Source organism: Trichosurus vulpecula, chromosome 3, assembly GCF_011100635.1.
Source record: "Trichosurus vulpecula isolate mTriVul1 chromosome 3, mTriVul1.pri, whole genome shotgun sequence".
Lineage (NCBI taxonomy): Eukaryota > Metazoa > Chordata > Mammalia > Diprotodontia > Phalangeridae > Trichosurus > Trichosurus vulpecula.
This window is the reverse complement of record NC_050575.1, coordinates 145,386,925-145,411,389: the sequence shown is the minus strand read 5'-3', so window position 1 is coordinate 145,411,389 and position 24,465 is coordinate 145,386,925. Positions and strand designations below refer to the sequence as shown.

The 24,465-nt window shown below is 36.3% G+C and overlaps 1 protein-coding gene across 3 annotated transcripts in view; it reads left to right on the top strand.

The window, feature by feature from the left end:
• Positions 1 to 24,181, top strand: part of SIAH1 (siah E3 ubiquitin protein ligase 1) — a 54,968-nt gene extending 30,787 nt beyond the window's left edge. The window contains exons 1-2 of one of the 3 annotated variants that reach the window (XM_036751627.1): positions 10,837 to 10,859; positions 22,261 to 24,181. In XM_036751627.1, coding sequence (XP_036607522.1) covers positions 22,263 to 23,111 — 849 coding nt within the window. In that variant the 5' untranslated portion in view covers positions 10,837 to 10,859; positions 22,261 to 22,262 and the 3' untranslated portion in view covers positions 23,112 to 24,181. Of the gene's footprint in view, positions 1 to 10,836; positions 10,860 to 17,266; positions 17,850 to 22,260 lie in introns of those variants that run through there. The other 2 variants (XM_036751626.1, XM_036751628.1) reach the window with 2 other exon arrangements.
• Positions 24,182 to 24,465: the final 284 nt, after the last annotated feature.

The following is a 24,465-nucleotide window of genomic DNA, read 5'->3' as shown; positions in this document are numbered from 1 at the left end:
TTGTGAGGAAATTTTTCCTGACTAGGCCAAAATTTGCATTTTTGCAACTTTTATTGATCCTTCTAGGACCAAACAAGAAGAAGATTGATACCTTTCTCCAGAACAGAACTTATTATCTCTCCCATTCCCCAAGCCTGACCTCCTAAACTTCCCCATTTTTATTGAGTGTACCACCATTCTTCCAGTCACTTGGGGTTTTCATCTTCACTGTAATCATCACTGAACCTTCATTTTACACATCCAGTTATTTTCCAAGTTTTGTTCATTTTGCCTTCACAACATTTCACAGCTCTCATCTACTTTCTACAGGACCACTACCCCAGCTCCTGCCCTCATTATCTTCTATGTGGACTATGAAAAAACTTTCTAATTTGACTTTGTTTCCACTCCAGTTTGTACTCTACACAGTTGTCAAAGTGATTTTCCTAAAAGGTAGATTTAACCATGTTTCTTTTCAACTCAGTAAATTCCAATGGTACCCTATTACTATAAGATCAGCTCTAAACTCTATAATGTTTGACTTTTAAAGTTCTCTCCCCCTTCCTCCATTCCACATTTCTAGAGTTAGTACACATTGCTGTCCTTCATGCATACTATGTATGGCTTAACCAAATTGATAATTCTTACTGTTTTCAGATATGGCACTGTGTCATTTCTATATCCTGCCTTTGTGCATTTGCATTATCCTGTCTCTTGATTCTTTGAAAGCATTCTACCTTTTGAATCCCTAGCTTCCTTTAAGGGTTACCTGAAGCACTGTCTTCTCTATAAAGTCTTTCTTGATTTCTTAGCTGCTAGTCCCTCCTCCCCTCTCTCAGCAGATTATAAATTCCTCTAGGGAAGGGGATATTTCAGTTTTATCTTTGTAGGTCTGGGAGACTGGCTTAGTGCTTGATACATAAATAGAAACTGATTAAATGTTTGATGGTTGATAGTGATTGTTTTAAAGTGTTTAAAAGGTTGTCATGTAGAATAGGTATCCAGAATGCATAATTGGAAGCAGGGGATGGATGTTGCAGACACAGAAAGTAGAATTGATTACCTCAGAAAATACGAAAGCCTCTAAGAGGAGGCTGGAAGACGTCACTCAGAAAAATTGTGGAAGAGACTTTTGAGGTATGTTTTGGACCAGATAACTTCAGAAGTCCCTTCTGATACTGAGGTTAGCCATTAAATTAACTTTTTCTTTTCAGTGAAAACACACCTTTTATTTGTCCATTACTGTTGACTTATGTTTTTTGTTTCCCAAATTGTTATTGTGATTTTGTGAATTGAAATTGTCTTGCCATGGCCAGAAAATTTCTGTATAGTACGTCACACCTATATCTCCCAAGTTGCAGTGTATACTTGGCAAAACATGTAGGCTACCTAGTTGAATTAGGCTGTGAATTGAGATGTCAACTAGTGTTGGTGATTATTATACTCATTTTATATAGTAAAGTTTAATGGTTTAAGCAAAATTAAGGTTCTATTCCTTAGCCTTGAAACAGAAGAATTAATTGACTTATGTAGGGATGTTACTTGGAATTTGGATTTCAGTACCTTGGGATTGTGAAGTAATGGATCACAGAAAAGTTTCTCTGGTTTGGATTTCTTTCACTTACCTGTATTCATATTATGTAGGTACCCCCAAATATATCATTATGTATTGTAATTATATATTGACAACATTTTTATACTCCTAAAAGTGATAATTATAGACTATTCATTTTTCCTCTGCTTGAGTTCTTTTGGCTCATTGTGGTTGGGAAGGTTGACCCAGGCTGGTGTGCTTATAGGAGTATAAGCTTTGGCAGGCCCTACCAAGTGGGAAAGGCTTGTGAGTATGAGTCCAATCCATGATTACGGATATGTCTGTGTTCTGAACAGTAGCCTATTTAAATGTTGGAGGCTTTAGCATCACATGATCAGTTACTGAATTTTTTGGCCATTGCTACTCACAAAGCTGTTTTTTAAGATGTGGCGAGTATGCAGTCCATATCAGTAGAGGGAGTAGCTACAGAAATGGTTCAAGTAGTATAGTAGTTCTTTTTGAGAAAATATTGAAGTTATTTGACAAGTGACCATTAGCAATACATTTTTATTAAAAGATCTGTTAGTGAGTAGATAGATTTGAAAACTATCCCTAACATGACTATTCAGAGAGAGAAGGGGTGGGGGTAGTGAGTGTGTGTGGGGGGCAGGGCAACTTAGTTGGTGCAGTGGGTAGAATGGAGTAAGGAAGACTTGAGTTCAGATCTGGCCTCAGATGCTAGCTGTGTGACCTGGTCAAATCACTTAACTTTGTTTGCCTCAATTTCCTTGTCTGTAAAATGAACGAAATGGCAAGTCACTCCAGTATCTTTGCCGAGAAAACCCCAAATGGGGTCATGTAGAGTTGGACATGACTGAAACAACTGAATAACAAATATGTCTATAAACAAATATATCTGTGTGTGTGTGTGTGCGTGCGTGTGTGTAGTATGTGTGTCAAAGTGCCTAGGGCTAGATTTTATATGTAGTGGTGTTTTGCACATAATAGGGGCTTAATAATTGCCTGTTCGGTAAAAGTATTTTGCTGGGTGTTGTGGGAGGACATGATTACTAATATTTGTGTCACCATTATCTCATTACATAGTGCTTTATGGCTTACAGAGTACTTTCTTGTTATCCCCATTTTACAGATGAGCAAACTCTCCAGAGAAGTGAGGTGATTTGCCCAAGGTCACAAGCTAATAAATGGTAGAACCAGTACTTGAATCCAGGTCTTCTGATTCCAAAGTTCTGTGGTTTTTCTCCTACCACTTAAGAAAAGGTCGCTGTGCTACAGGAGCTTACATTTTTAGTAGTGAAGATAATTACACAAGTAATACGTAGTGCAAGGCAAAATATGTCAAGGGAATCATAAACACCGTGATCGTTCAGAATAGAAAAAGAAATAATTTCTTACCAGTGTACAGGAAGGCTTAATGGGAGAGATAGCATTTCAGAGGAGTTTTGAAAAGAGGAGGTAAAGATTTTGGCAGGTACAAATTGGAGTCAGGAAATGGTAAAGTGTACATCTTGGCTGAAAGGTAACAGCTTATTTAAAGGTAGGTTGAAGCTGGATAGAGGGGGACCTTAAATTCCAAGTTAAGAAGTTTGGATTTTATTTTGTAGTCCTTAAAATATTAAAACAATGGTAGAATGTTATTATCATAGTTTGGATTAGAGAGGAAGAGTTATTAGAGAGGAAGTAGTAGTCTAGGTGATTCAGGGTTATTGCAGTTGATGTGGGAAGAGAAATTACAATAAATCAGTATGAATAGGGTGACTTTAAAAATTATCCGACAAACTACTTGGGAAAATATAATTTAGAGTATATGATTAGAGGATTGAGATAGTTAAGAGATCATATGAAGGTTCCCTAGGAATGGATCATTTTAGTGCTAAATGGCACTTTGTAGAAGCCAGCAATCTTAATGCTACATGAGACTCAAGGGCGTTTTGCTAGATTTAAAGAGCTGTTGCTTGTCAGTTAGTTGTGTCCTACTCTTTGTGACCCCATCTGGGTTGTGGGTTTTTTTTGGGGGTGGGGGAGGGTCAGACTTTAGTGGTCGGCCATTTCTTTCTCAAGCTCATTTTACAGATGAGGAAACTGAGGCAAACAGGGTTATATGACTTGCTTAAGGTCACACAATGCTACATTAGAACTCCGGTCCTCCTGACTCTAGGCCTAGCACTTTTCACTGTGCCACCTAACTGCCCCACCTCAACTGTAAAATGAGGATCATAATAGCACCTATTTTTCAGGATTGTTGAGATGAGATAATACTTGTAAAAAGTGCCTGGCACACAGAAGGTACTAAATAAATGCTCGTTCCCTCCCCTTCCCAGGACATATATTTGTATTTTGTCTAAATGTCATCAGTACTGTGAGAAATAGGTAATGAACATGATGACTTTTTAAAAAATGAAATTGATTATGTTTTTAAGACAAGAACAGTTACTTAGTTATATGGGAGTAGTTTCTGAATCACCAGTCTTTGTATTCTTAGACCATTGAGTTGTTAGAACAAGGCTAAAAATCAATACAAAATTAGGAGAGAATAAAAATAAGATAGGGAGTACAATTGAGACAACTCTAGCATGGCATATTTTGACAAGCTGCTGACAGCAAAAATGAGAACGAATAAAAGAACTGGTGCCTCTATCAACTGTCAGCATTTCCTAAGGAAGTTTAACTACTGTATATCATTTGTCACAAGGAGTTGAGAAGAACCTAGAAATCACTTCAACCAGTGAAAACTTAATCCTTAATCTTTCTTGGCAAACATATATGGCAACCAAAGCTGAGACGCTGATTTAGTATATAAACTTGTTTGCACATTTTTATTCATTTTGAATTTAAATATGAAAAGACAAAAACTCCCCCAAACATTTTCATGTAAACCATGAATCTCCATTTCACACTGCTTACTTTTTTAAAAAAAACTATATAATGAATATTATACATTGTTTTTAAAGCTGTTTTTCTGTACTTCCTTCTGAGTTTTCTTTTGATCTCTGCTGTGGACTTTTTTCCCCTCCCTCTCTCCCTCCTTTGCACTAGAGAAGGCCACCATTAGACACAGGTGTGTGTGTGTGTGTGTGTGTGCGCACGCGTTTTGTGTTTGTAAAATAATACTATACATAATTCTATTTACCAGTTCTTTCTCTGGAGGTAGATAGCATCTTCCTTGTAATTGATTTGAATATTTACAATGTTCAAATTAGTCATTCACAGTTCTTTGAACATTAGTGCTATTATTTTATACAACATTGTCTTGGTTCTGCTAATTTCACTCTTCATTATTTCATGCAAGTCTTTCTGTTTTTCTAAAATCAACCAACTCATCATTTTTTATAACAGAGTAGTATTCCATCACAATCATATACCCACAACTTGTTCAGCCATTCCCCAATTGATGGGCATCCCCTCAATTTTCAGTTTTTTGCCACCATAGAGATTGTTGCTATGTAAGTTCTTTTGCCTTCCCCTAATCACCTTGGGAAACAGACCTAATTAGTGGTATTGCTGGGTCAACACCCATTCCTATTAAAAACACTAGAGAGCAGAGGAATAAATGGAGTCTTCCTTAAAATGATAGATAGCATCTATCTAAAACCATCAGCAAACATATGTAACGGTGATAAGCTAGAAGCCTTTCCAGTAAGATCGGGGTGAAACAAGGATGTCCATTATCACCACTGTTACTTAATATGGTACTAGAAATGTTAGCTTTAGCAGTAAGAGAAGAACAAGAAATTGAAGGAGTTAGGATAGGCAAAGAAGAAACAAATTACTCTTTGCGATGATATGATGGTATACTTAGAGAATCCTAGAGAATCAAGTAAAAAATTATTTGAAATAATAAACAAATTTAGCAAATTTGCAAGATATATAAACCCTCATAAATCATTGGCATTTCTATATATTACTAACAAAGCCCAACAGCAAGAGATAGAGAAATTCCATTTAAAGTTACTGTAGACATCATAAAGTATTTGGGAGGAACTATATTAACACAATTATAAAACACTTCACTCAAATCAGATCTAAATAATTGGAAAAATATCAGTTGCTCATGGGTAGGCTGAAATATAATAAAATTTAATATAATATATTTATATATAGTATTTAATATAATAAAAAATTACAATTCTATCTAATTTGGTTTACTTATTCAGTGCCATGCCAATCAAACTACCGGAAATTATTTTATAGAGCTAGAAAGAACAATAACAGAATTCATTTGGAACAACAAAAGATCCAGAATATCAAGGGAATTAATGAAAAGAAATGCAAGGGAAGGTGGCCTAGCTGTACTAGATCTTAAATTGTATTATAAAGCAGCAATCATCAAAACAACTTGGTACTGGCTAAGATAGAATGGTGGATCAGTGAAATAGGTGAAGTACACAAGACTCAATAGTCACTGGCTATAGTAATCTACTATTTGATAAATCCAAGGACTCCAGCATCCAGGATAAGAACTTACTATTTAACAAAAGGTGCTGGGAAAACTGGAAAATAGTATGGCAGACACTGGGCATAGACCAACATCTTACACCTTGTATTGGTCAGATCAGAATGGGTACATGATTTAGCTATAAAGGCTGATACTCTACACAAACTGCGCGAGCAAGGAATAGTTTACCTGTCCAGTCTATGGAGAAAGGAAGAATTTATGACCAAATGAGATAGAGAACATTATGAAATTCAAAATGGAAGATTTTGATTACATTAAATTGAAAGTTTTTGCACAAAGCCAATGCAACCAAAATTAGAAGGGAAGCTGAAAGTTGGGAAATAATTTTTACAGCCAGTGTCTCTAATAAAGGCCTCATTTCTAAAATATATAGAGAATTGTATTTATAAGAATACAAGTTATTCCCCAGTTGATAAATGGTCAAAGGATATGAACAGGCAGTTTTCAGATGAAGAAATTAAAGCTATCTGTAGTCATATAAAAATGTTCTAAATCACTATCGATTAGAGAAATGCAAATCGAAACAGCTCTGAGGTACACCACACCTATCAGATTGGCTAATATGACAGAACAGGAAAATGATAAATGTTGGAGAAGATATAGGAAAATTGGATCACTGATACATTGTTGGTGGAGTTGTGAACTGATCCAACCATTCTGGAGAGCAATTTGGAACTATGTCTAATACCACTTCTAGGTCTGTATCCCAAAGAGATCATAAAAATGGGAAAAGGCCCCACATGTATAAAAATTTATGGAAGCCCTTTGTGGTGCCAAAGAATTGGAAATTGAGGGTATGTCCATCATTTGGGGAATGGCTGAACAAGTTGTGGTATATGAATGTAATGGACTACTATTGTATTTTAAGAAATGATGAGCAGGTGGACTTCAGAAAAACCTGGAAAGAGTTATATGAACTGATGCTGGGTGAAATTGTACACAGTAACAGCCACATTGTGCAATGACTGACTTTGATAGACTTAGCTCTTCTCAGCAATGCAAGGATCTAAGACAACTCCAAAAGACTCATGATGGAAAATGTTATCAACATCCAGAAAAAGAACTTTGGAGTCCGAATGCAGACGGAAACAGACTATTTGCCGTCTTTTTCTTTTGTTGTTTTGTTTCTTCTTTCTCATAGATTAGTTCTAATTCTTCTTTACATCATGAGTAATGTGAAAGTATGTATAATATGAATGTATAAGTAGAGCCTACACCAGATTGCATGCTGTCTTGGGGAGGGGGGAGGAGAGGGAAGGGAAGAAAATTTATAACTCAAAATCTTATGGAAGTGAATGTTGAAAACTAAAAACAAATTAATTGATTATAAAAAAAATGTTGCTGGGTCACAGTTTTATGACACTTTGGGCATAATTGTACATTGTTCTCCAAAATGGCTAGATCAGTTCCGCAGTTCCATTGACAGTGTATGAGGGTCCCAGTTTTTCCACATTCCCTCCAACACTGGCTAAAAGTCAATCTCATAAGTAAGATGATATCTAAAAAGTTGTTTTAATTTTCATTTCTCTAATCAATAATTTAGAGCATTTTTTCATATGACCATATAATTTTGATTTCGTCATTGAAAAACTGCCTCTTCATATCCTTTGTACAAACCCTTTTAAATTTAATGTAATCAAAATTGTCTATTTCACATCTAGTAATGCTCTTACTTTTTTATTCATAAATTCTTCCTCTATCCATAAATCTGATAGGTAATATGTTCTTCTAATTTTCACATGGTATCTCCCTTTCATGTATCCATTTTGGCCTTATCTTGGTAAATGATGTAAGATACTGGTCTATGCCCAATATTTGTCAGACTGCAAACTCTCTCACCACACCAAAATAATAGAAAATGAGCAATACAAAATTGCAAAGAAAAATTCTTGGCCCCAAAGATGAAATGAGAAAATAACTCTTTCTTATTGGCTCCTTTATTTTTGGGGGGCCAGGGTGGGGACCGGGGAGGGAGGTGAAAGGAATTTGCCATTGTAGAACATTACATATATCACTGGTTTTGCTGATATTTTCCTCCTCTTTCTCTCTTCATTTTTTAAAATAAAATCTTTAAAGATAAAAATAATCTTTTTCCTATGAGATGATTCTTTGGGAGGGAAAGTGATACGGGAAATTTAGAAGAGGTAACAACAAAGGTCAGGAGAGAGGATTGGTCTGGATAACTAAAATGATGTCATTTATGTAGCTTTGAGGTTTGCAAAGTATTTTTACACACATTGCCTTGTTTTAACCTCACAATAATTCTTGAAGTAGGTGGGTCTTACAGGTATTTATGCTCAGTAGAAAGAATACAAATGAGAAGATATGTGCATATAATCGTGTGTTCTCTAATCTAGTTGGCTGTTGACAAAAATAAATAGATAAAACAGACATCAACACAGACTTTGAATGTTTCATGAGGAAGTTGTTGCAACCTAATTAATATAAGAACTCCCAAAGAGTCTAGAAATCACTTCACCCAGCAAACACTTTTGTTTTCTTGCTGTTGACTTCCATAACTCTTTGCATGGCCACACTTGTTTAAAATATAAATTTTTTGGTTAAACCTTGCAGAGGATCATGGTAGAATGAGGGTATTTAAAAAGTGGGAGAACAGATGAAAAAATGGAAAAGAATAGTAAGATTTTAAAATTTAAAAAAAAAACTTGTGGATAAATCTTTTTTTAAAAATCACTTCCATTTCTGAAAATTTTCCTTTCCTTCCACTATCCTACAAGCCATTACTTGCAATAAAGAATAAAGAAGTGGTGAAGGAAAGCCATTCAGAAAAACCAATCAACACATCAACCTTATTTGGTGGTACATGTATTTTTTCCACATTCATATTCCACATTTCCTTCTCTTTCCTTCCCCTCTGCCCTTCCTCCCTCCCGTAGGGAGGAAGGGAAGTACATTTCCTTAACTCTTCTCTTGGGCCAAGCTGGATCATTATAATTACACATCTCTCAGTACCTCTTTTGGCTATCCTTTAAGTTTACATGTATGTTGTCATTTTGCATATTGATTTTTTTGCTCCATCTTACTTGACATCATTTCCTTTGTCTTTCCATTGTTCTTGATCGTAAAGGTTTTTATGATGAACTTTTTCATTACCAGTGAGTGACTTCATCCACAACATTTGTATTCTTAATAGCACTGTCCTTGCTGCAAGAAGAAAAATCATTAAAGAAAACAAATAGGAAAGGAGAAACTCTTACTTTGATCACACCCCTCCCCACCATGGCAGAGTATTAACTACTGACCTAGGTCCCTGTTTTCCTATCCAAATTTTTTATGAGCTGAATCCATACACACATTAAAGACATGGCTGATGAAAGTTTGAGAAAGAAACAGGTGTTCCTAAAGGATATTCTGTAGCAGACACATCTTTATAGACTCACAGTTGACTGAAAGGTTAAGACAATACAAGATCTCACAGTCCTCTGTGTTAAAGCATTGGTAGAGCAGAACACAACCTTTCCCAAAAAAGTGCTTTCTGTGCATATGTATCAGTTATACAGAATTCTTGGAAGATGTTACAAATAAGCTTGTTCTCTACTAAATATCAAGGGAGACACAAAATGGGGGAAATGTAAGTTTACTAAAAGTGTGTCGCTATCATGGAGAATGTCTCGCACAGAGTATAAATGAAAGAGAGAATCCCGGTAGGTAAGGTGAGGTTCCGTTGTTTTTGTTTGCAGATTATTTTGTGCTGATTTCATCATATCTTAGGTCATTGCAGAACCTCCTAAATGAGGTCCATAATGGTCCAAGAGAATTTGGCTTTACTATATACACTAGGTGAAGAAATCCTGGATGGAAGGACATGAACTGAGTCTGACATGCAGTTGGATGGACAGCTCATAGACTTGGTCCATCAGTACATAAATATTGAACAGACATTGGGAATGGACTGTAAAATGGCCCCAGAACTGAGTTGGAAGAGGAGAACCAGTCAGATTGCCTTTGGGAAATTTCGTAATGCTTTTAATGACCAATTTATTATTTTTTTAAAATTTTATGTTTTGGGTTCCTTATTTTTAAAAAAAAGTTTGTCAGTTAAGAAGCATCTTATTAAGTGCCAAGCACTGTGCTAGGCCTTGGGGATATAAAGACAAAAATGAAATAGTTCTTGCCCTTAAGGAGTTTATTGGGGGGGGGGGCAGGGAAAATTATGTGTGCATGGGCAGATGATTTTTTTTTCCTGGGGTGGGGAGGTGGGGTGCTGGTGGTAAAAGGCACTAGCAGCTGGGAAGTTATTAGAAGCCTGGTATAAAAGGTGGAACTTGAACTGAATATTGAAGGAAACTAGGAATTTTGAGAGGTCATTAGGAAGTACATTCCAGGCGTAAGGGACAGCCAGAACAAAGGTAAAGAGATGGAGTACAAAGTATGGGAAACAATAAGAAAGCCTGCTTGCTGCTTGGACCTTAGTATTTGTTAAATGGATTAACATGCAGTACAGCAGGAAAGATAGGTTAGGTTTATACTATGAAGGACTTTAAGTAACAAACTGAGGTGTTTATATTTGTTCCTGGAGTAAATAGGGTAGCCACTAGAGCTGACTGAGTAGGGAAATGACAAGACAGATTTGTGCTTTAGGAAAATCAATCTGGCAGCTTTGTGAGAAGGTTGGATTGCAGGGGTGGGGAGAGAAACTTAAGTATTTTTTTTTTGTTTTATATCATCTTCATCTCCCAATATATCCCTCCATTTACCGTACCCAAAGAGCCATCCTCTCTAACAAAGAATAAATTTGAGAAGGAACAAAAAAGACATAGAGTTTAACTAAACTAATCCACGTGAACTGAGGCTGACAATATATGCAACGTTCCATAAGTTCCCCATCTCTGCAAAGAAGGAAAAGAGGTATAGTTTCTTTTTTCTTCTTTAGCATTTGGTTTCTTTCTGTGTTTGTTGCTCTTTCAATTTACATTGTTGTAGCTGTTTTGTGTATTATTTTCCTTATTCTGCATCAATTTATATGTTTTCCCATACATATTTAAATTTTTTATATTTTTATGTACAGCAATACACAGTAGTAGTCCATTACATCCATGTGGCATCATTTGTTTAACCATTCTTCCATTAATTGGAATCATTTGCTACTTTCTCTGCTACCATAAAATATCACTATGATTATTTTGGTTCATATGGAACCTTCCTAGAAAGGAAGGCTTTTTGACTTTTTGAGGTTCATTTTCTTATGCTTGTATTATTACAAGTGATGATTAATGGTTGTGAGTCATGGAATACAGTAGTTTCAGAAGAATTAAAGTTGAGGGTCATCCAAAGGGCAATGAAGAAGTGTGGGCATGAGTAGGTGTTCCATTATTTCTCTTGTGCAAATTTTGATTTGTAAAGATGTAAGAAATACATGTTCAAAAAAAGAAGGTTGGTCTGTCATTGTGAGATCGAAGGATGGACAGCCCAAATGCCCCATTCTTATCCATACAACATGAAGAGGACCTAATGAAAGGTCCATAGCAAGTTGAGTGGACCTGTTTCCTCCCCAGACTATGGCAACACATGGACAAACAACTTTCAAAAGATGAGAAGTCATGGATGGATTGCAGCTGGTATTATCTGAGGGAGAACCCATGTAGATATAATTTCAGATCCATCAAAGTAAGTGTACAGGATAAAAATTTTAACAGAAATTAGCAACAGACAAATCATATTAGACTTCCATTAGTATGTCGTTAGTTTCAGTGACCGTACTAGATATTTTTTTCCTCCTTGGGAAAGGGGAATGTAATTTTTGGTACATTTTAGTTAATTTGACTTGCTTAGTAGGCCACTACTGGATCTAGAATGCTGTCTGGCAATAAATTCCTTGTGTAATAGGATCTTACACTAAAAGAGCATCTTTTTTGCCTTTTTCAGTAGATACAGGAAAAGGCTGGTAAATCATCTGTTTAAATGTATATGTATGTACATGTGCCTTAAAAAAAAATGAGATCCTGTGAGTGGGCGTTTGTATGGGCCACCCCCACGACTTCTCAAGGGGCCCTCATATCTTCATTGGAAGTCCCACAGAGTCTAATTTAAAACCCCAAAACGTTTTTTCCCCTCAGTCAGCATTTATTTTCTTTCCTTCACCGTCCCCCCCACCCATCCAAAAAAGGAAAGAAAACTCTAACAGTTATGTATAGTAAAGGAAAATGTATCATTCTGCATCTTGGGTCCATCATTCTCTCAGATGACTAGCATGTTTTATCACTGGTGCTCTGGGAATCATGGTTGATCATTGTATTTATCATAATTCTTCAGTCTTTAAGTTGTTAACATCTCAAAATGTTGTTGTATAAATTATTGCCTGTTCTCTCTTTACTCCACATCATACAAGTCTTAATAGATTTCTCTGAAACTCTTTTTTCATTTCTTACAGAATAATAATATTCCATTACATTTATATACTATAATTTGTTCAGCCATTCCCCCTAAGGGCACTCCCTTAGTTTCCAATTCTTGGCCATTATAAAAAGCTGTCATAATTTTATTTTGAGGGGGGGTACATAGGGTCCCTTCCCTCTTTGATTTCTTTGGGGTGTAGGCCTAGTTACACAGTACTGAGATTGGAAGTTGTCTCTCCTTTTATGTTGATGCAGCTCCTCTGTCTTCTCAGCAGTTGTTAGATTCCACTTTGCACGTTTGCCCTTATCCCCAATTCCAGAAAGGGCTCTGGGCGCCCATGCACCAGCAAAAATCTTCATTTAAGCCTATGTTCAATAATTCCCAAATGCCTTAAGAATTGCTCGTGTTCCTTTACTCAGCATGTTTCTCTTTTTCAAAACCCCAGTCTCTAGAGAAGGCTCAGAACTACTGCAGGTGTTAGGTATAGAGATCAATATCATCCTCCAAAAAAAAATTATACAAATAAAACAAACATAAGTTTACAGCATTTTATCTTAAGAACACCATTCTTTTTTCCTCTCTTTTAAAAAATTCTGAACTTAAAACACCAAGAGTATCTTCACACAGCAGAATACAAAAAAGATTGTTTGAAATTGTGAATTTGCATTTTATATCACTTGCTTTTGTGAAGGAAGAATAGTTCTATGTGTCACCTTCAGTACAGTCTGTGCTTCTGTACATTAAAAAAGGTTCAATTTAAAAAAAAAAGTTTTCATTGACTTGAGTGACTGCAGAGGGAGGCATCCCTTATGCTATGTTAAGGAATTGGAGTAGGTTTAGGAAATTGGGCTTTGGCAGTTAATCTCCATACCTCCATTTCATGGCTGCATCTCTGATGCCAATTTTTACCCAACTGGTTCTCTTCCTAGTGTCTCAAATTATTCAAGTAAGTACTGCATCTGCTGACTGGTTTGATTGATCCCAGTTGTGATAGCTGTGTAGTAGTGTTTACTTTGCAAATATAACATTTATAGACATGGTTTTACTAAAAGAAAAATAATGTGGAATAACTTTTTAAAAATACTCAATACAACATTGCAAATTAGTTATAGTAAAATACGAGATGGTGACTAATTAGAAACATTTATCAGCTGTCCTTTCCCCCTTACCCCCCCCCCCCCCTTTTCTTGCAGCCTTTTGATTAACTATTTGTAAAGAAAGACAGAGTTGACACATAAGGTATTATGAATAGAAAAATAAAAAAGATATTTGCTTTGAGGAGAAAAGCAGTTTTCAAATGTGATGTTGCTTGAAGAGCTAGTCAAAGGCCCTTTTTGGGAGGCACTATGGTAGAGTGGAAAGAGGCCTGCAAGAGTCAGAGGGAGGACATGAATTCAAAACAGTCTTTGACAAGTACTTATGTGGCTTTAGACAAGTTACACATCTCTGGGCTGCAATTTACTGATTTGTAAAATGAAAAGATTTAACTAATGGCCATGGAGATAATTTGTAATTCTCAGTCTATGATTTGTTTACTGTTGCTTCTGAAATTTGTTTTAAATTGACTTTAGCTTGAACTACATACTGTCATAGATTGAGAGGTAAAAAATAAAACTTAACTGTGGCCTGGCATTGGAAAATGAAGGTAATAGAATAACAATTAATAAATTTTTTCATCTTTCAGTTGTAATGAAACAATGTGAAATTGAACAAATGTAAGTTTAAAAAAAACTAGATGAATGACTGGGCATTAATTTAGACAATATGTTAATTTACTTTTTCGTTTACCATTAAAGTTAAATTATTTTAAATGAATCTTTTAAAACTGCCATGATATCACACTTTTGCTGATTCTTCCTGGTATAATACCCTGGTAGTTTGTTTGTTTTTTGTAGATGATAAAATGATTTACTTTTTTTAAAATTAGATTTTTTATTTTTAGTTTATAACAATTAGTTTTACATGTTCTTGATTTTCAAATTTTCTTACCATCCCTCCTCTCCCCTCTCCCCCCCCCCCCGCCCCCAAGAGGGCATGCAGTCTCATATGGATTCTACATAGACCTTCGTATTAAACTTATTTACACAATAGTCAAGTTGCAAAGAAGAATTATGACCAATGAAATGAACCATGAGAGAGAAGAAACAAAACCCAAAAAAAGAGGAAAAAAGGAGCTTGCAAATAGTTTGTCTCAGTCTGCATTCAGACTCCACAGTTCTTTCTCTAGATGTAGCTGGCTTTTTCCATCATGAGTCCTTTGGAGCTGTCTTTGAGCCTTGTATGGCTGAGGAGAGCCAAGTCTATCAAAGTTAGTCATCACAGAATCAATATGTCTGTGGTTGTGTATAATGTTCCTTCTGGTCCTGCTCATCTCACTTCAGCAGGTAGTTTGTTTTAATGGAAATAAGATTATTGTTAAAGTTATTTTCAACTTTGAGTAAAAGTAGTTCCGTTGTGTTCTGATTAGTGAGAAACTAATAAAGTTATTATTTTAATTTATCTTGTACTGGAAAAGGTTTTTATTTTTGGAGGCAATTGAGATTAATTGATTTGCCCAGGTTCACACAGTGTTTGGGACTGGAATTGAACTCAGGTCTTCCTAACTCCAGTGCCAGCCTCTATCCGCTGTGCCACCTAGCTGCTCCAAAAGTTTTTTAAAGTGTGGCTGAACGTTTCAGTTTAATTGATAGCCATTTTTTTTTATTACTTTACAAGCCATTGTAACTTTATAATTAATATCTTGAAAGGTGGTTAGGTATCTTTTAGATTTTTATTTTTGTGACACTTATTTGAACTAATCAAGTTTTGAATTGTCAGGCATTCTGTGAGCTAGTCTTGGCTCTGCTGCTTTGAACAAATTGCTTTTCTCTGGACCTCAGATTCCTTATCCATAAAATGAGAGTTGGCTTGTTGAACTAGGTAGCATCAAAGATACTTCTGTTAGAAAATTCTGCTATTTAGAAATAATTTGAAATTTCAGATAGTGAAAATATTGGAATGGATAATGAATTTGATTGGGTTATTGTCTTTCTAGTTGTATTTTATTTAGACTGATATTAACATTAATTTGCCTCATTCAACACATGTACTAATGTACAAAGGAGATGGGTCAAGTGAGGTAGAGAATTAGTAACTTCTAAGACTGGTTGAAATTTGATTACTTGTAATTTTTGATAAGCAAGAACTATGCCATTTGTTCACAGTGCAGTGTTAGTCATACAGTGCTTTTTACGTTTCTTCACAATAAATCCATTGAAGGAGTTTTGTTATTACAGCAGGGACCTATGAATTCATTCACAAGGGTGGGAATTCCTTCCACCAGTGCAGAATGACTTATTTACATAGTTTATTGATGAGTTTCTGAAATTTGCTTTATGGGATATGGGATCTTCTCTTCTCTCCTCCACTTCCCAATAAAACAACAACAACCCAAAACCATAAAATCGAGAGTTGTAGAGAACCTAATGATCAGCTAATTCAAGCCCCTTATTTTATAGATGGGATAGTTAGGAGGCACAGTGGATAGAATGCTGGGCTTGGAAATTAGGAAGACTCATCTTTCTGAATTCAAATCCAGCCTCATACACTTATTAACTGTGTTACCCTGGACAAGTCACTTAATGCTGTTTGCCTCAGTTTCCTCATCTCGCAAATGAGCTGGAGAAGGAAATGGCAAACCACTCCAGTATCTGTGCCAAGAAAATCCCAGAAGGGATCAGTGAAGAATTGGACAAGATTTACTATGACTGAATAACAAAATTTTACAGATGAGGAGACTGAGACCCAGAAAGGGAAAGTGACTTGACCTCTATAATAATAACTAGAATTTATAATAGTGCTTTAATGTTCAAAAATTTTTTTATAAATTATCTCATTTTATCCTCACAACCACCATGAGAGTTAGGTGTCATTATTTTCCTCATTTTACAGATGATGAAACTGAGACAGTTAAAGTTTGGCCAGGGTCACACAGCAAGAGTCTGATTTAAGCTCAGGGCCTCCTGATTCCAAGGTCCACTGCTCTTATCCACTGTTCAGGTACATAGCAGAGCTGAGATTTGACCCTAGGTGAACTGTACATTCTGAGCACTACAGTACACCACTGTATTCACTGCATGTCATTTTTAACTCTTTCCTGAAGAGATGTCCTCATTCTAGCTTAGCCATCTATCTACCCTTAGTCATCTTCACCTGTCTCAAGTTTTTCTCAGCAAATATGGTAACACTTAGAATTTCTGTCCTGGTTCATTGTCTTTATTTAGTAACTCAGACTTTTCATATGACATCATAAAATAGAGAATATGAATTTGGACCAACAGTTTAACATTTCAGGAAGATGATACAGGAGCAAGGTTTTTCCTTGAAGCTATTTTTCATTTTGAATCTTGTTTACTCCAGGAGATGAACTTTTAGTAATCAAGCTTATGTTTTTGGCACAAGATGCTGATTAGCTCAGAACAGCATTGTGTCAAATATCCACAATGGGTAGGATAACTGCTAACGATCTAAAGATGCTAAAGGTCACCCTGTTTTGTCCTTAACTCCCCCGCCGAACCTGAACGCTGCTTTTTTGAGTTGTTGGTGTAGCCTTGCTATTAGGGCGGGCCAGATTTCAATGCCATCCATACCAACCCGGTCTGGCCTGTTTTCGGTCCGGACTGGCTTGCGTCTCTGGCTCTTAGACTTCCACTTGCTGTTGATTTGCCTGGGTGGGGGCAGAGCCTGGGGGAGAGTCCTGCTTGGCACCGCCCATTCCTCACGTGATGCTCCCGGCCTAGGCTGTGGGCAGCAGTGTGTCTAGCACACGCCCTTCTTTCTTTCTCCTTCTCAATTGGCTCTGAAGCTTGGTTGGGAGGAGCTCTAGCCAAGCTAGAGAATCCGGCCGTCGCCCTTGCTCTTCCTTGCTTGCAAAAGGCACTTAACGCGGGCAGGAGATCACTGTGGTTGCTGTAGATAGCTTTCCTTTATTTTTATTTTTTTATTTTTTGGATCGATGGTAAGGTAGGGATCCTCACAAGAATCTTTTTCGACGTATTTCATGTGACGAAACTAGGGAAAGAGGAAAAGAAACTTCCAAGCCAAACATGTCTCAGTGCTCAAGAGAGGCAGCGCTAGAAGCTGAAGCTTCTGCATTTTGTAGGAGACTCCTGCAAATTCCAGTAATCGCCAACTCAGTCTAAGCCTTTTGAGGGAGGAAAGTCGTCACTTCTCTGCTTGTACAGCAGGTGTCCCCTTTCGGGAGATGAGATTCATGAAGAATGACGAGTAGTATCCTCCTTATCGCTTGAGAACCTGATCCTTTTCCGGGGATTGACTCTTCCATGTCTGGTTACTGGAGGTATCCAGGAGGTACTTCTGTTATGGGTTTTTTCCCTTTCTGCGGGGAGAGGGGATGAACTCTTTGACTTCTCATGACGGGGAAACCTACTCTTCATTTTTTGTATTCGTGGAAGGGAGTTTTGCTTACATGTTTACCAGCATCTAGGACAAGAAAGAGAAAAGGTATTCAACTTTTGAGTTTTTTTTTTAAAGGGGTGGTGGTTTTTTTCCTTTGATACTGTCAGAAGGCTATTGAGTTGTTTAAGAGGCAGTGGACTTTCTGAATTACTGCTTTACTTCCAGCATATTTAAAAGTTTAGAAATACCATTCTTTAGATTTTACTTGTCTGGTGTAATGGAAAGGAATGGGAGTAAGAATAACTATCCTCCTTGCTCCCTTCAAGTACTACTACTACTTAATCTAACCTCTATGTGTATGACTTATAATGTATGACAAGCTGCTTCAGTTTCCCCAGCTTCATTTGCTTCCATGGTAAAATGAAGAATTCCTTACACCAAATCAAGTCTATCTGACATTTTATTATTAAAAGTACCAATTTGTTTTGTGCATGGATGGTGGTCTGTTACCCATTTATTTTGAGGCACCTGGTTCTGTTTTGCCCCTTTTGTGGCTGTGGTAAAATATTCCCAGTGCTGATGTTTTGTATATATGCTAACTTTGTCCTTCAGATTAGATAACAGACTTGAACATCTTTCCAGTATTGGTAGTTAAAAGAAATACTATGTTATGTTTTCACTTTACCATAGGAATTAGAATGATGTGTTTCGTTATTTTACTTAAAAAAACAAAAACCTTGGAAAATAGGTTTGGTGGAAAGACTGTACTGAAATTGTAGGTTCTGGCCTTGATCTTGTGACAAACATATAATTGAATTTTTATGAAGAAAAATTAACTTTTTCACATACTGCCCTGCGAGGAGTTTGTGGAACATCGAAGTTAAGAAGGAAGTATTAAAGAAACATTGTCTCTGACCAGGCATTTATACTACATATGAATTGAACTACTTTTTGAGAATGGAAATAAAGCTTACCAATTATATTTAGTTGTTTACTGGCATGATGGATTGAATAGTGCATAAAAGTGCGTATAGTCCATAAAAACCACTTCATTTTGTCACTGTTTCACCTGAGCACTTCCCATTTCTTCTTAAGGATCCACACTAATGGATATGCAAATGATTTTTATAGGTTAGGTTGGTGTAATGTTAAATCCATTGTTTGACACCTGACACAGTACTGCTGTACATAAGTCATAAAGGGACACAAACCTTACACAGCAGAAAATGGCAGCTATAGTAGAAACACTTTACGTCCCTGGTATCTGTGGCAAAATTAAACTGTTATAACAGGCTTATTAGCATGTGTAGTTTTTACATGCTAAAAGAAAATATAGCTAAATTCATGTAGTAATAAACTTCATTATTACAGGATTCTGTTTTCTTACAGTGTTTTGTCCCTCTCTTTCAACTTCGGAAAATTATTTGTGCACAGTTGACTAGAGGGCCATGCTTTAACATCAGATTTGTGTGTCATGCTAAGAGGACATAACAACTGTTGTTCTATCCTATAGTGGGAGTGGGTTTTTGGCTGGTAGAAAAAGAGGCTTGTTTATATCTTCTGTTACAATTCATGGCCACTTGGGGGGTGTGTGTGCGCGCGCACACGCCACAAGCACGAGTGTACATACACAGAACAGTCACAGAAGTCTTTCAGTATCAATGATAATAGGGGGTTAATGTTCTGAAGACCACAATCTAAGTGAACCTTAGGTTGTAATGAATGTTTTGCATAACATTCACCTCAGAGCCTATTAATAAGCCTGTGTCCCTTCTCTCTCTTTCCCTTTGCTTTCATTTCCTTTAATTGGCCATAACATGAAATGAAGACATTTTAAAAATTGCTGTTTGGATATAGTTTTATGTTATACCCTGCTCTTAAAAATGAGCTGAGTTAAACTTTTTTTTTCCTTTAAAGTTAAAAATTAAAACCCAAACCAGTTTTAAAAACCATCTTTTTCTGTTGGTTATGGGCCTTCAGTTGGACATGTGCAAGGCACCATTCTGGAAATAAGGTTTCCCATCCCTGAGGGTGGGTGGGTGTGGGTGTGTGTCTCAGAGAGAGAGAGAGAGAGAGAGAGAGAGAGAGAGAGAGAGATGTAACTTGTAGAAAATTATTATATGAGGATCTTTTCCCCACATCAAACAAGGGCTAGTTAAGCATGATTCTTAGGAGCACTTGGTAATCGCTTTGGCTACTTCCGAGTAGTAACTGGCCATATGTGGCTGAGTCAGTTTGTGGGGAGGTATGGTCCTGGTGAAGCTTCTGGCCACCAAAAGCTATAGTAGGGTTTCCCACGGTGTAGTATATAGTAGTGTGTGTTTCTCTGAAACAGTATTTCTTTAGAATCTTAAGCTTTATGAGCTATCATGGTCCTTAGCTTTGAGGACCAGAGGTTTACACAGGTAGTGGCAATGTTGAAACAAACAAAAAAGAGGTCCCTAGGCTAATTAATATACCACACTTTTTTTGGGAGGGTGAGGGGGCATTTAAGTATGTATTTAAACATTTTGTCTTTAAAATTGTATTTTTTTAAAAATATTTATTTTCAGTATTCTTTTAAAAATTTTTTTCTGAATTATTTCCCTCCCACCCCTCCCTTACCTTCTGTGAAGGCCAGAAATGTGTTATCAGTTATACATGTGAAATGATGCAAAACATATTTCCATATTAGCTGTGTTACAGCAACAGTAACAAAAAAGCAAGAAAATAAAGTGAAAAAATTATGCTTTCATCTGCATTCAGATTCCATTAGTTCTTTCAAAGTGGATAGCATTTTTCTTCCATAAGTCCTTTGGAATTGTCTTGGATCATTATTGCTGAGAATGGCTAAGTCATTCACAGTTTGTCATCATACTGTATTGCTGTTACCATATTCCCCTGGTTCTGATTGCTTCACTTTGCATGAATTCATATAAGTTTTCCCAGGTTTTTCTGAAAGCATTTTTTAAAAAAAAATATTTACTATTTTATTTTTCCCCAGTTACATGTAAAAATAATTTTTAACTTTCGTTTTTAAAACTTTTTAAAAATTTTTTTTAATTTTAATTTTTTTCGTTTTTAAAACTTTGAGTCCCAAATTCTCTTCCTCCCTTTTCCCCTTCATTAAAAAGGCAAGCAATTCGGTATAGGTTGTACATGTGTAGTCAAGCAAAACATTTCCATACTAGTCATGTTGTGAAAGAAAACATAGACCCGCCCCCTGCCAACAAAACCTCCAGAAAAAATAAAGTAAAAAAGGCAGGCCTTTTTCTCTGGGGATGGATAGCATTTTTTATAAGTCCTTCAGAGTTGTCTTGGATCATTGTATTGAGAATAGCTAAGTCATTCACATCTGATCATCTTACAGTATTGCTCTTACTTTGTCCACAGTACATTTAACTTTGCATCAGCTCATGTAAGCCTGAAAGCACTTTTTTATAGCACAGTAGTATTCCATCACAGATCATACGCCACAACTTGTTCAGCCATTTCCTAATTGAGAGCATCCTCTTATTTTCCAATCTCTGCCACCACAAAAATGGCTGCTATAATTATTTTTTACATACAGGCCCTTTTCTTTTTTTCTCTTTGAGATACAGACTTAGTAGTGGTTTTTCAAGCCATATTGTGACTGGAAACTAAACTTTTAAACTTATTTCTGACGTCCTCAGGTGAATTTTACAACATGCTGCATTTAGTGGAACTAAGCCCCAGTTAAACATATTAACCCCCCCCCCACACACACACTCTCACACATACAAACAAATTTAATACAGATCAATACATACTGTTACATTTCTAAATCTAGAGAAATTTAAGAACAAATACTTCCTCAACAGAAGGGGTTGAGAATGGGGTAGGGCTTCTGTTGAATACCTTCAGATGTGTCATTTTTCTTTGTTTATGAAAGAGGCTACAATTCTTGGGGAGGGCTGGTATATCCATAAACAACTGGTATAAAAACAAATGACATCAGCAAAACATTCTGTTTTTGGTTTTTTTTTTTTGTTTGTTTGTTTTGGAGGGGGGAAGGCAGGACAATTGGGGTTAAGTGACTTGCCCAGGGTAACACAGCTAGTAAGTGTGTCAAGTGTCTTGAGTTCAGGTTTGAACTCAGGTCCTCTTGACTCCAGGGCCAGTGCAGTACTCACCGTGCCACCTAGCTAAGCAAAACATTTTAAAGAAACCACATATTACATTTAAATGGGTAGTTTTTGGTTTAGGAGTATGAAACATAGTAACATTAATTGGCTGGGTGACTTACTCTAAAACTTTTAATTCTTTTAGGCAATTTGGAGGGTACAATTTCCCATTTTCTTTGTACAATGAATTTTAATTAACAATAATTGTTTGCTTCTTAGAATTTGCTTCATTTCTTTCCAGTCAACTCTTGTGTTATCCCCAAACTTTTAAGAAGCTTTGTGTAAAAACATAAGACTTCTAGTATGTGCAGAAAATGTAATTCATTTTAAGGGGGTGGGGCATCCATGGTTAATTCTAATGTATGGTGACTTTTTTCTTCATTCTGTTGCAGAAATGAGCCGCCAGACTGCTACAGCCCTCCCTACTGGTACTTCCAAGTGTACACCATCCCAGAGGGTGCCTGCATTGACTGGCACAACAGCATCGAACAATGACTTGGCTAGTCTATTTGAGTGTCCCGTCTGCTTTGACTATGTGTTACCCCCTATTCTTCAGTGTCAGAGCGGCCATCTTGTTTGTAGCAACTGTCGTCCAAAGCTCACATGTTGTCCAACTTGCCGAGGCCCTTTGGGGTCCATTCGCAACTTGGCTATGGAGAAAGTGGCCAATTCAGTACTATTCCCTTGTAAATATGCCTCTTCTGGATGTGAGATAACTTTGCCACACACAGAAAAAGCAGACCATGAAGAGCTGTGTGAGTTTAGGCCTTATTCGTGTCCGTGTCCTGGTGCTTCGTGTAAATGGCAAGGCTCTTTGGATGCTGTAATGCCACATTTGATGCATCAGCATAAGTCTATTACAACACTACAGGGAGAAGATATAGTTTTTCTTGCTACAGACATTAATCTTCCTGGTGCTGTTGACTGGGTTATGATGCAGTCTTGTTTTGGCTTTCACTTCATGTTAGTCTTAGAGAAACAGGAAAAATACGATGGTCACCAGCAGTTCTTCGCAATTGTACAGCTGATAGGAACACGTAAACAAGCGGAAAATTTTGCTTATCGACTTGAGCTAAATGGTCATAGACGGCGATTGACTTGGGAAGCTACTCCTCGATCTATTCATGAGGGAATTGCAACAGCTATTATGAATAGTGACTGTCTAGTTTTTGACACCAGCATTGCACAGCTTTTTGCAGAAAATGGCAATTTAGGCATCAATGTAACTATTTCCATGTGTTGAAATGGCAATCAAATGTTTTCAGGCCAGTGTTTAAAACCTTTGCATCATTAATTTCACAGAAGATAGGGTAACCATCTTTGACTGCCAAATATAAACTCTTTTGGTAGGTGGAAGCTAGACATAATGAAGGTAAATAAAAGGAAAGGCTGTTAAATGCAGGAAGCAGTTGCATGTAATAACACTAATATATTTAAAAAATAAGTCAACAGTAAACCACTGAAAATATATATACACCCAAAATGGGCATCTTTTGTATTAAGAAAGTTGATCCTACAAGAAATGTTGTAAAATAATTCTAAACTTGTATTTGTAGATTGATTGTACTGTTGAAGAGAATACTGTTTTTTGTGTTTTTTTATTTGACTGACAAGCCATGTTGAGCAGTCTCTTGACTGCTGCTTTTTTTCCCCTTTGTAAGTCACTACATAGTATTGCTGCTGTTTGTGTATATTTTTTGTGTATTTGCTAATTTTTATTAACTTCTAGTTTTTCATTAAATTTGATTTTCTTTTCTGTAATTCAGGTTTTCTCACTTTTTTGTACCTTTTAAAAGTTAATTACAGGTGTCTTATCTTTTTGATATGCATAATTGTTTATGGTAAAGTATATACATATGTATGTTTGAATCTTTCTTTTCCCCCACAGTAATCAGTTTGTTAGAAATATTGTTTTTAATTCAACTATTGTGAAGCTCTGAACAGTCGAGAGGAGCAATTAATTATATTGGAAGAATTGGCCAAGAGTATCTCCTAAAGCAGATTTAAATTAAAAAAAAAATTCATTCATATCCTCAGATCAGTTTTGTTAGAGGGTTAGGGAAAAGTTCTGATTAAAATATGTTTAAAGATCAGGCTTTTCTCTCTACCTTTTCACCCCAACTCCCAAAGAATTTAGAAGAAAATCAGACATTTTGTTCAAAAATTGTTCTTGTGTTAGTTTTGGGAAAAAAAAGGCATTGTCATACAGTATTTGTAACTAAAAGCAAATCATTTGTTTAAAAAGGCAGTCTGGGGGAAAAAGATGTTTTGGTTTTTTATAATTGTCATTAAAAATATCTGGCAAACTAAAAACTTGTGTGTTTTGCTTTAGTGCAGTTTTCTAGTGTTATTTTATCTCCAAAGTTATCTTCCACTTGTCAGTTTTTGTTTCTAGTGCTTTTTGAAGTGGTATAGTTACTGTAATATTCAATAAAATAGTTTTTGATTGTATAGTTAACTTGGTTACTTATGTTATCAGCCAGGTTTCTGATTCTCCCTTCAATTGCCTACTTTCGCTTAAATTCTCTTCTTCTGGTAATTCCACTGGGATGACTAAGGGAAAAAAGAGCACTTTTCTCTGGAATCCCATTAATAAT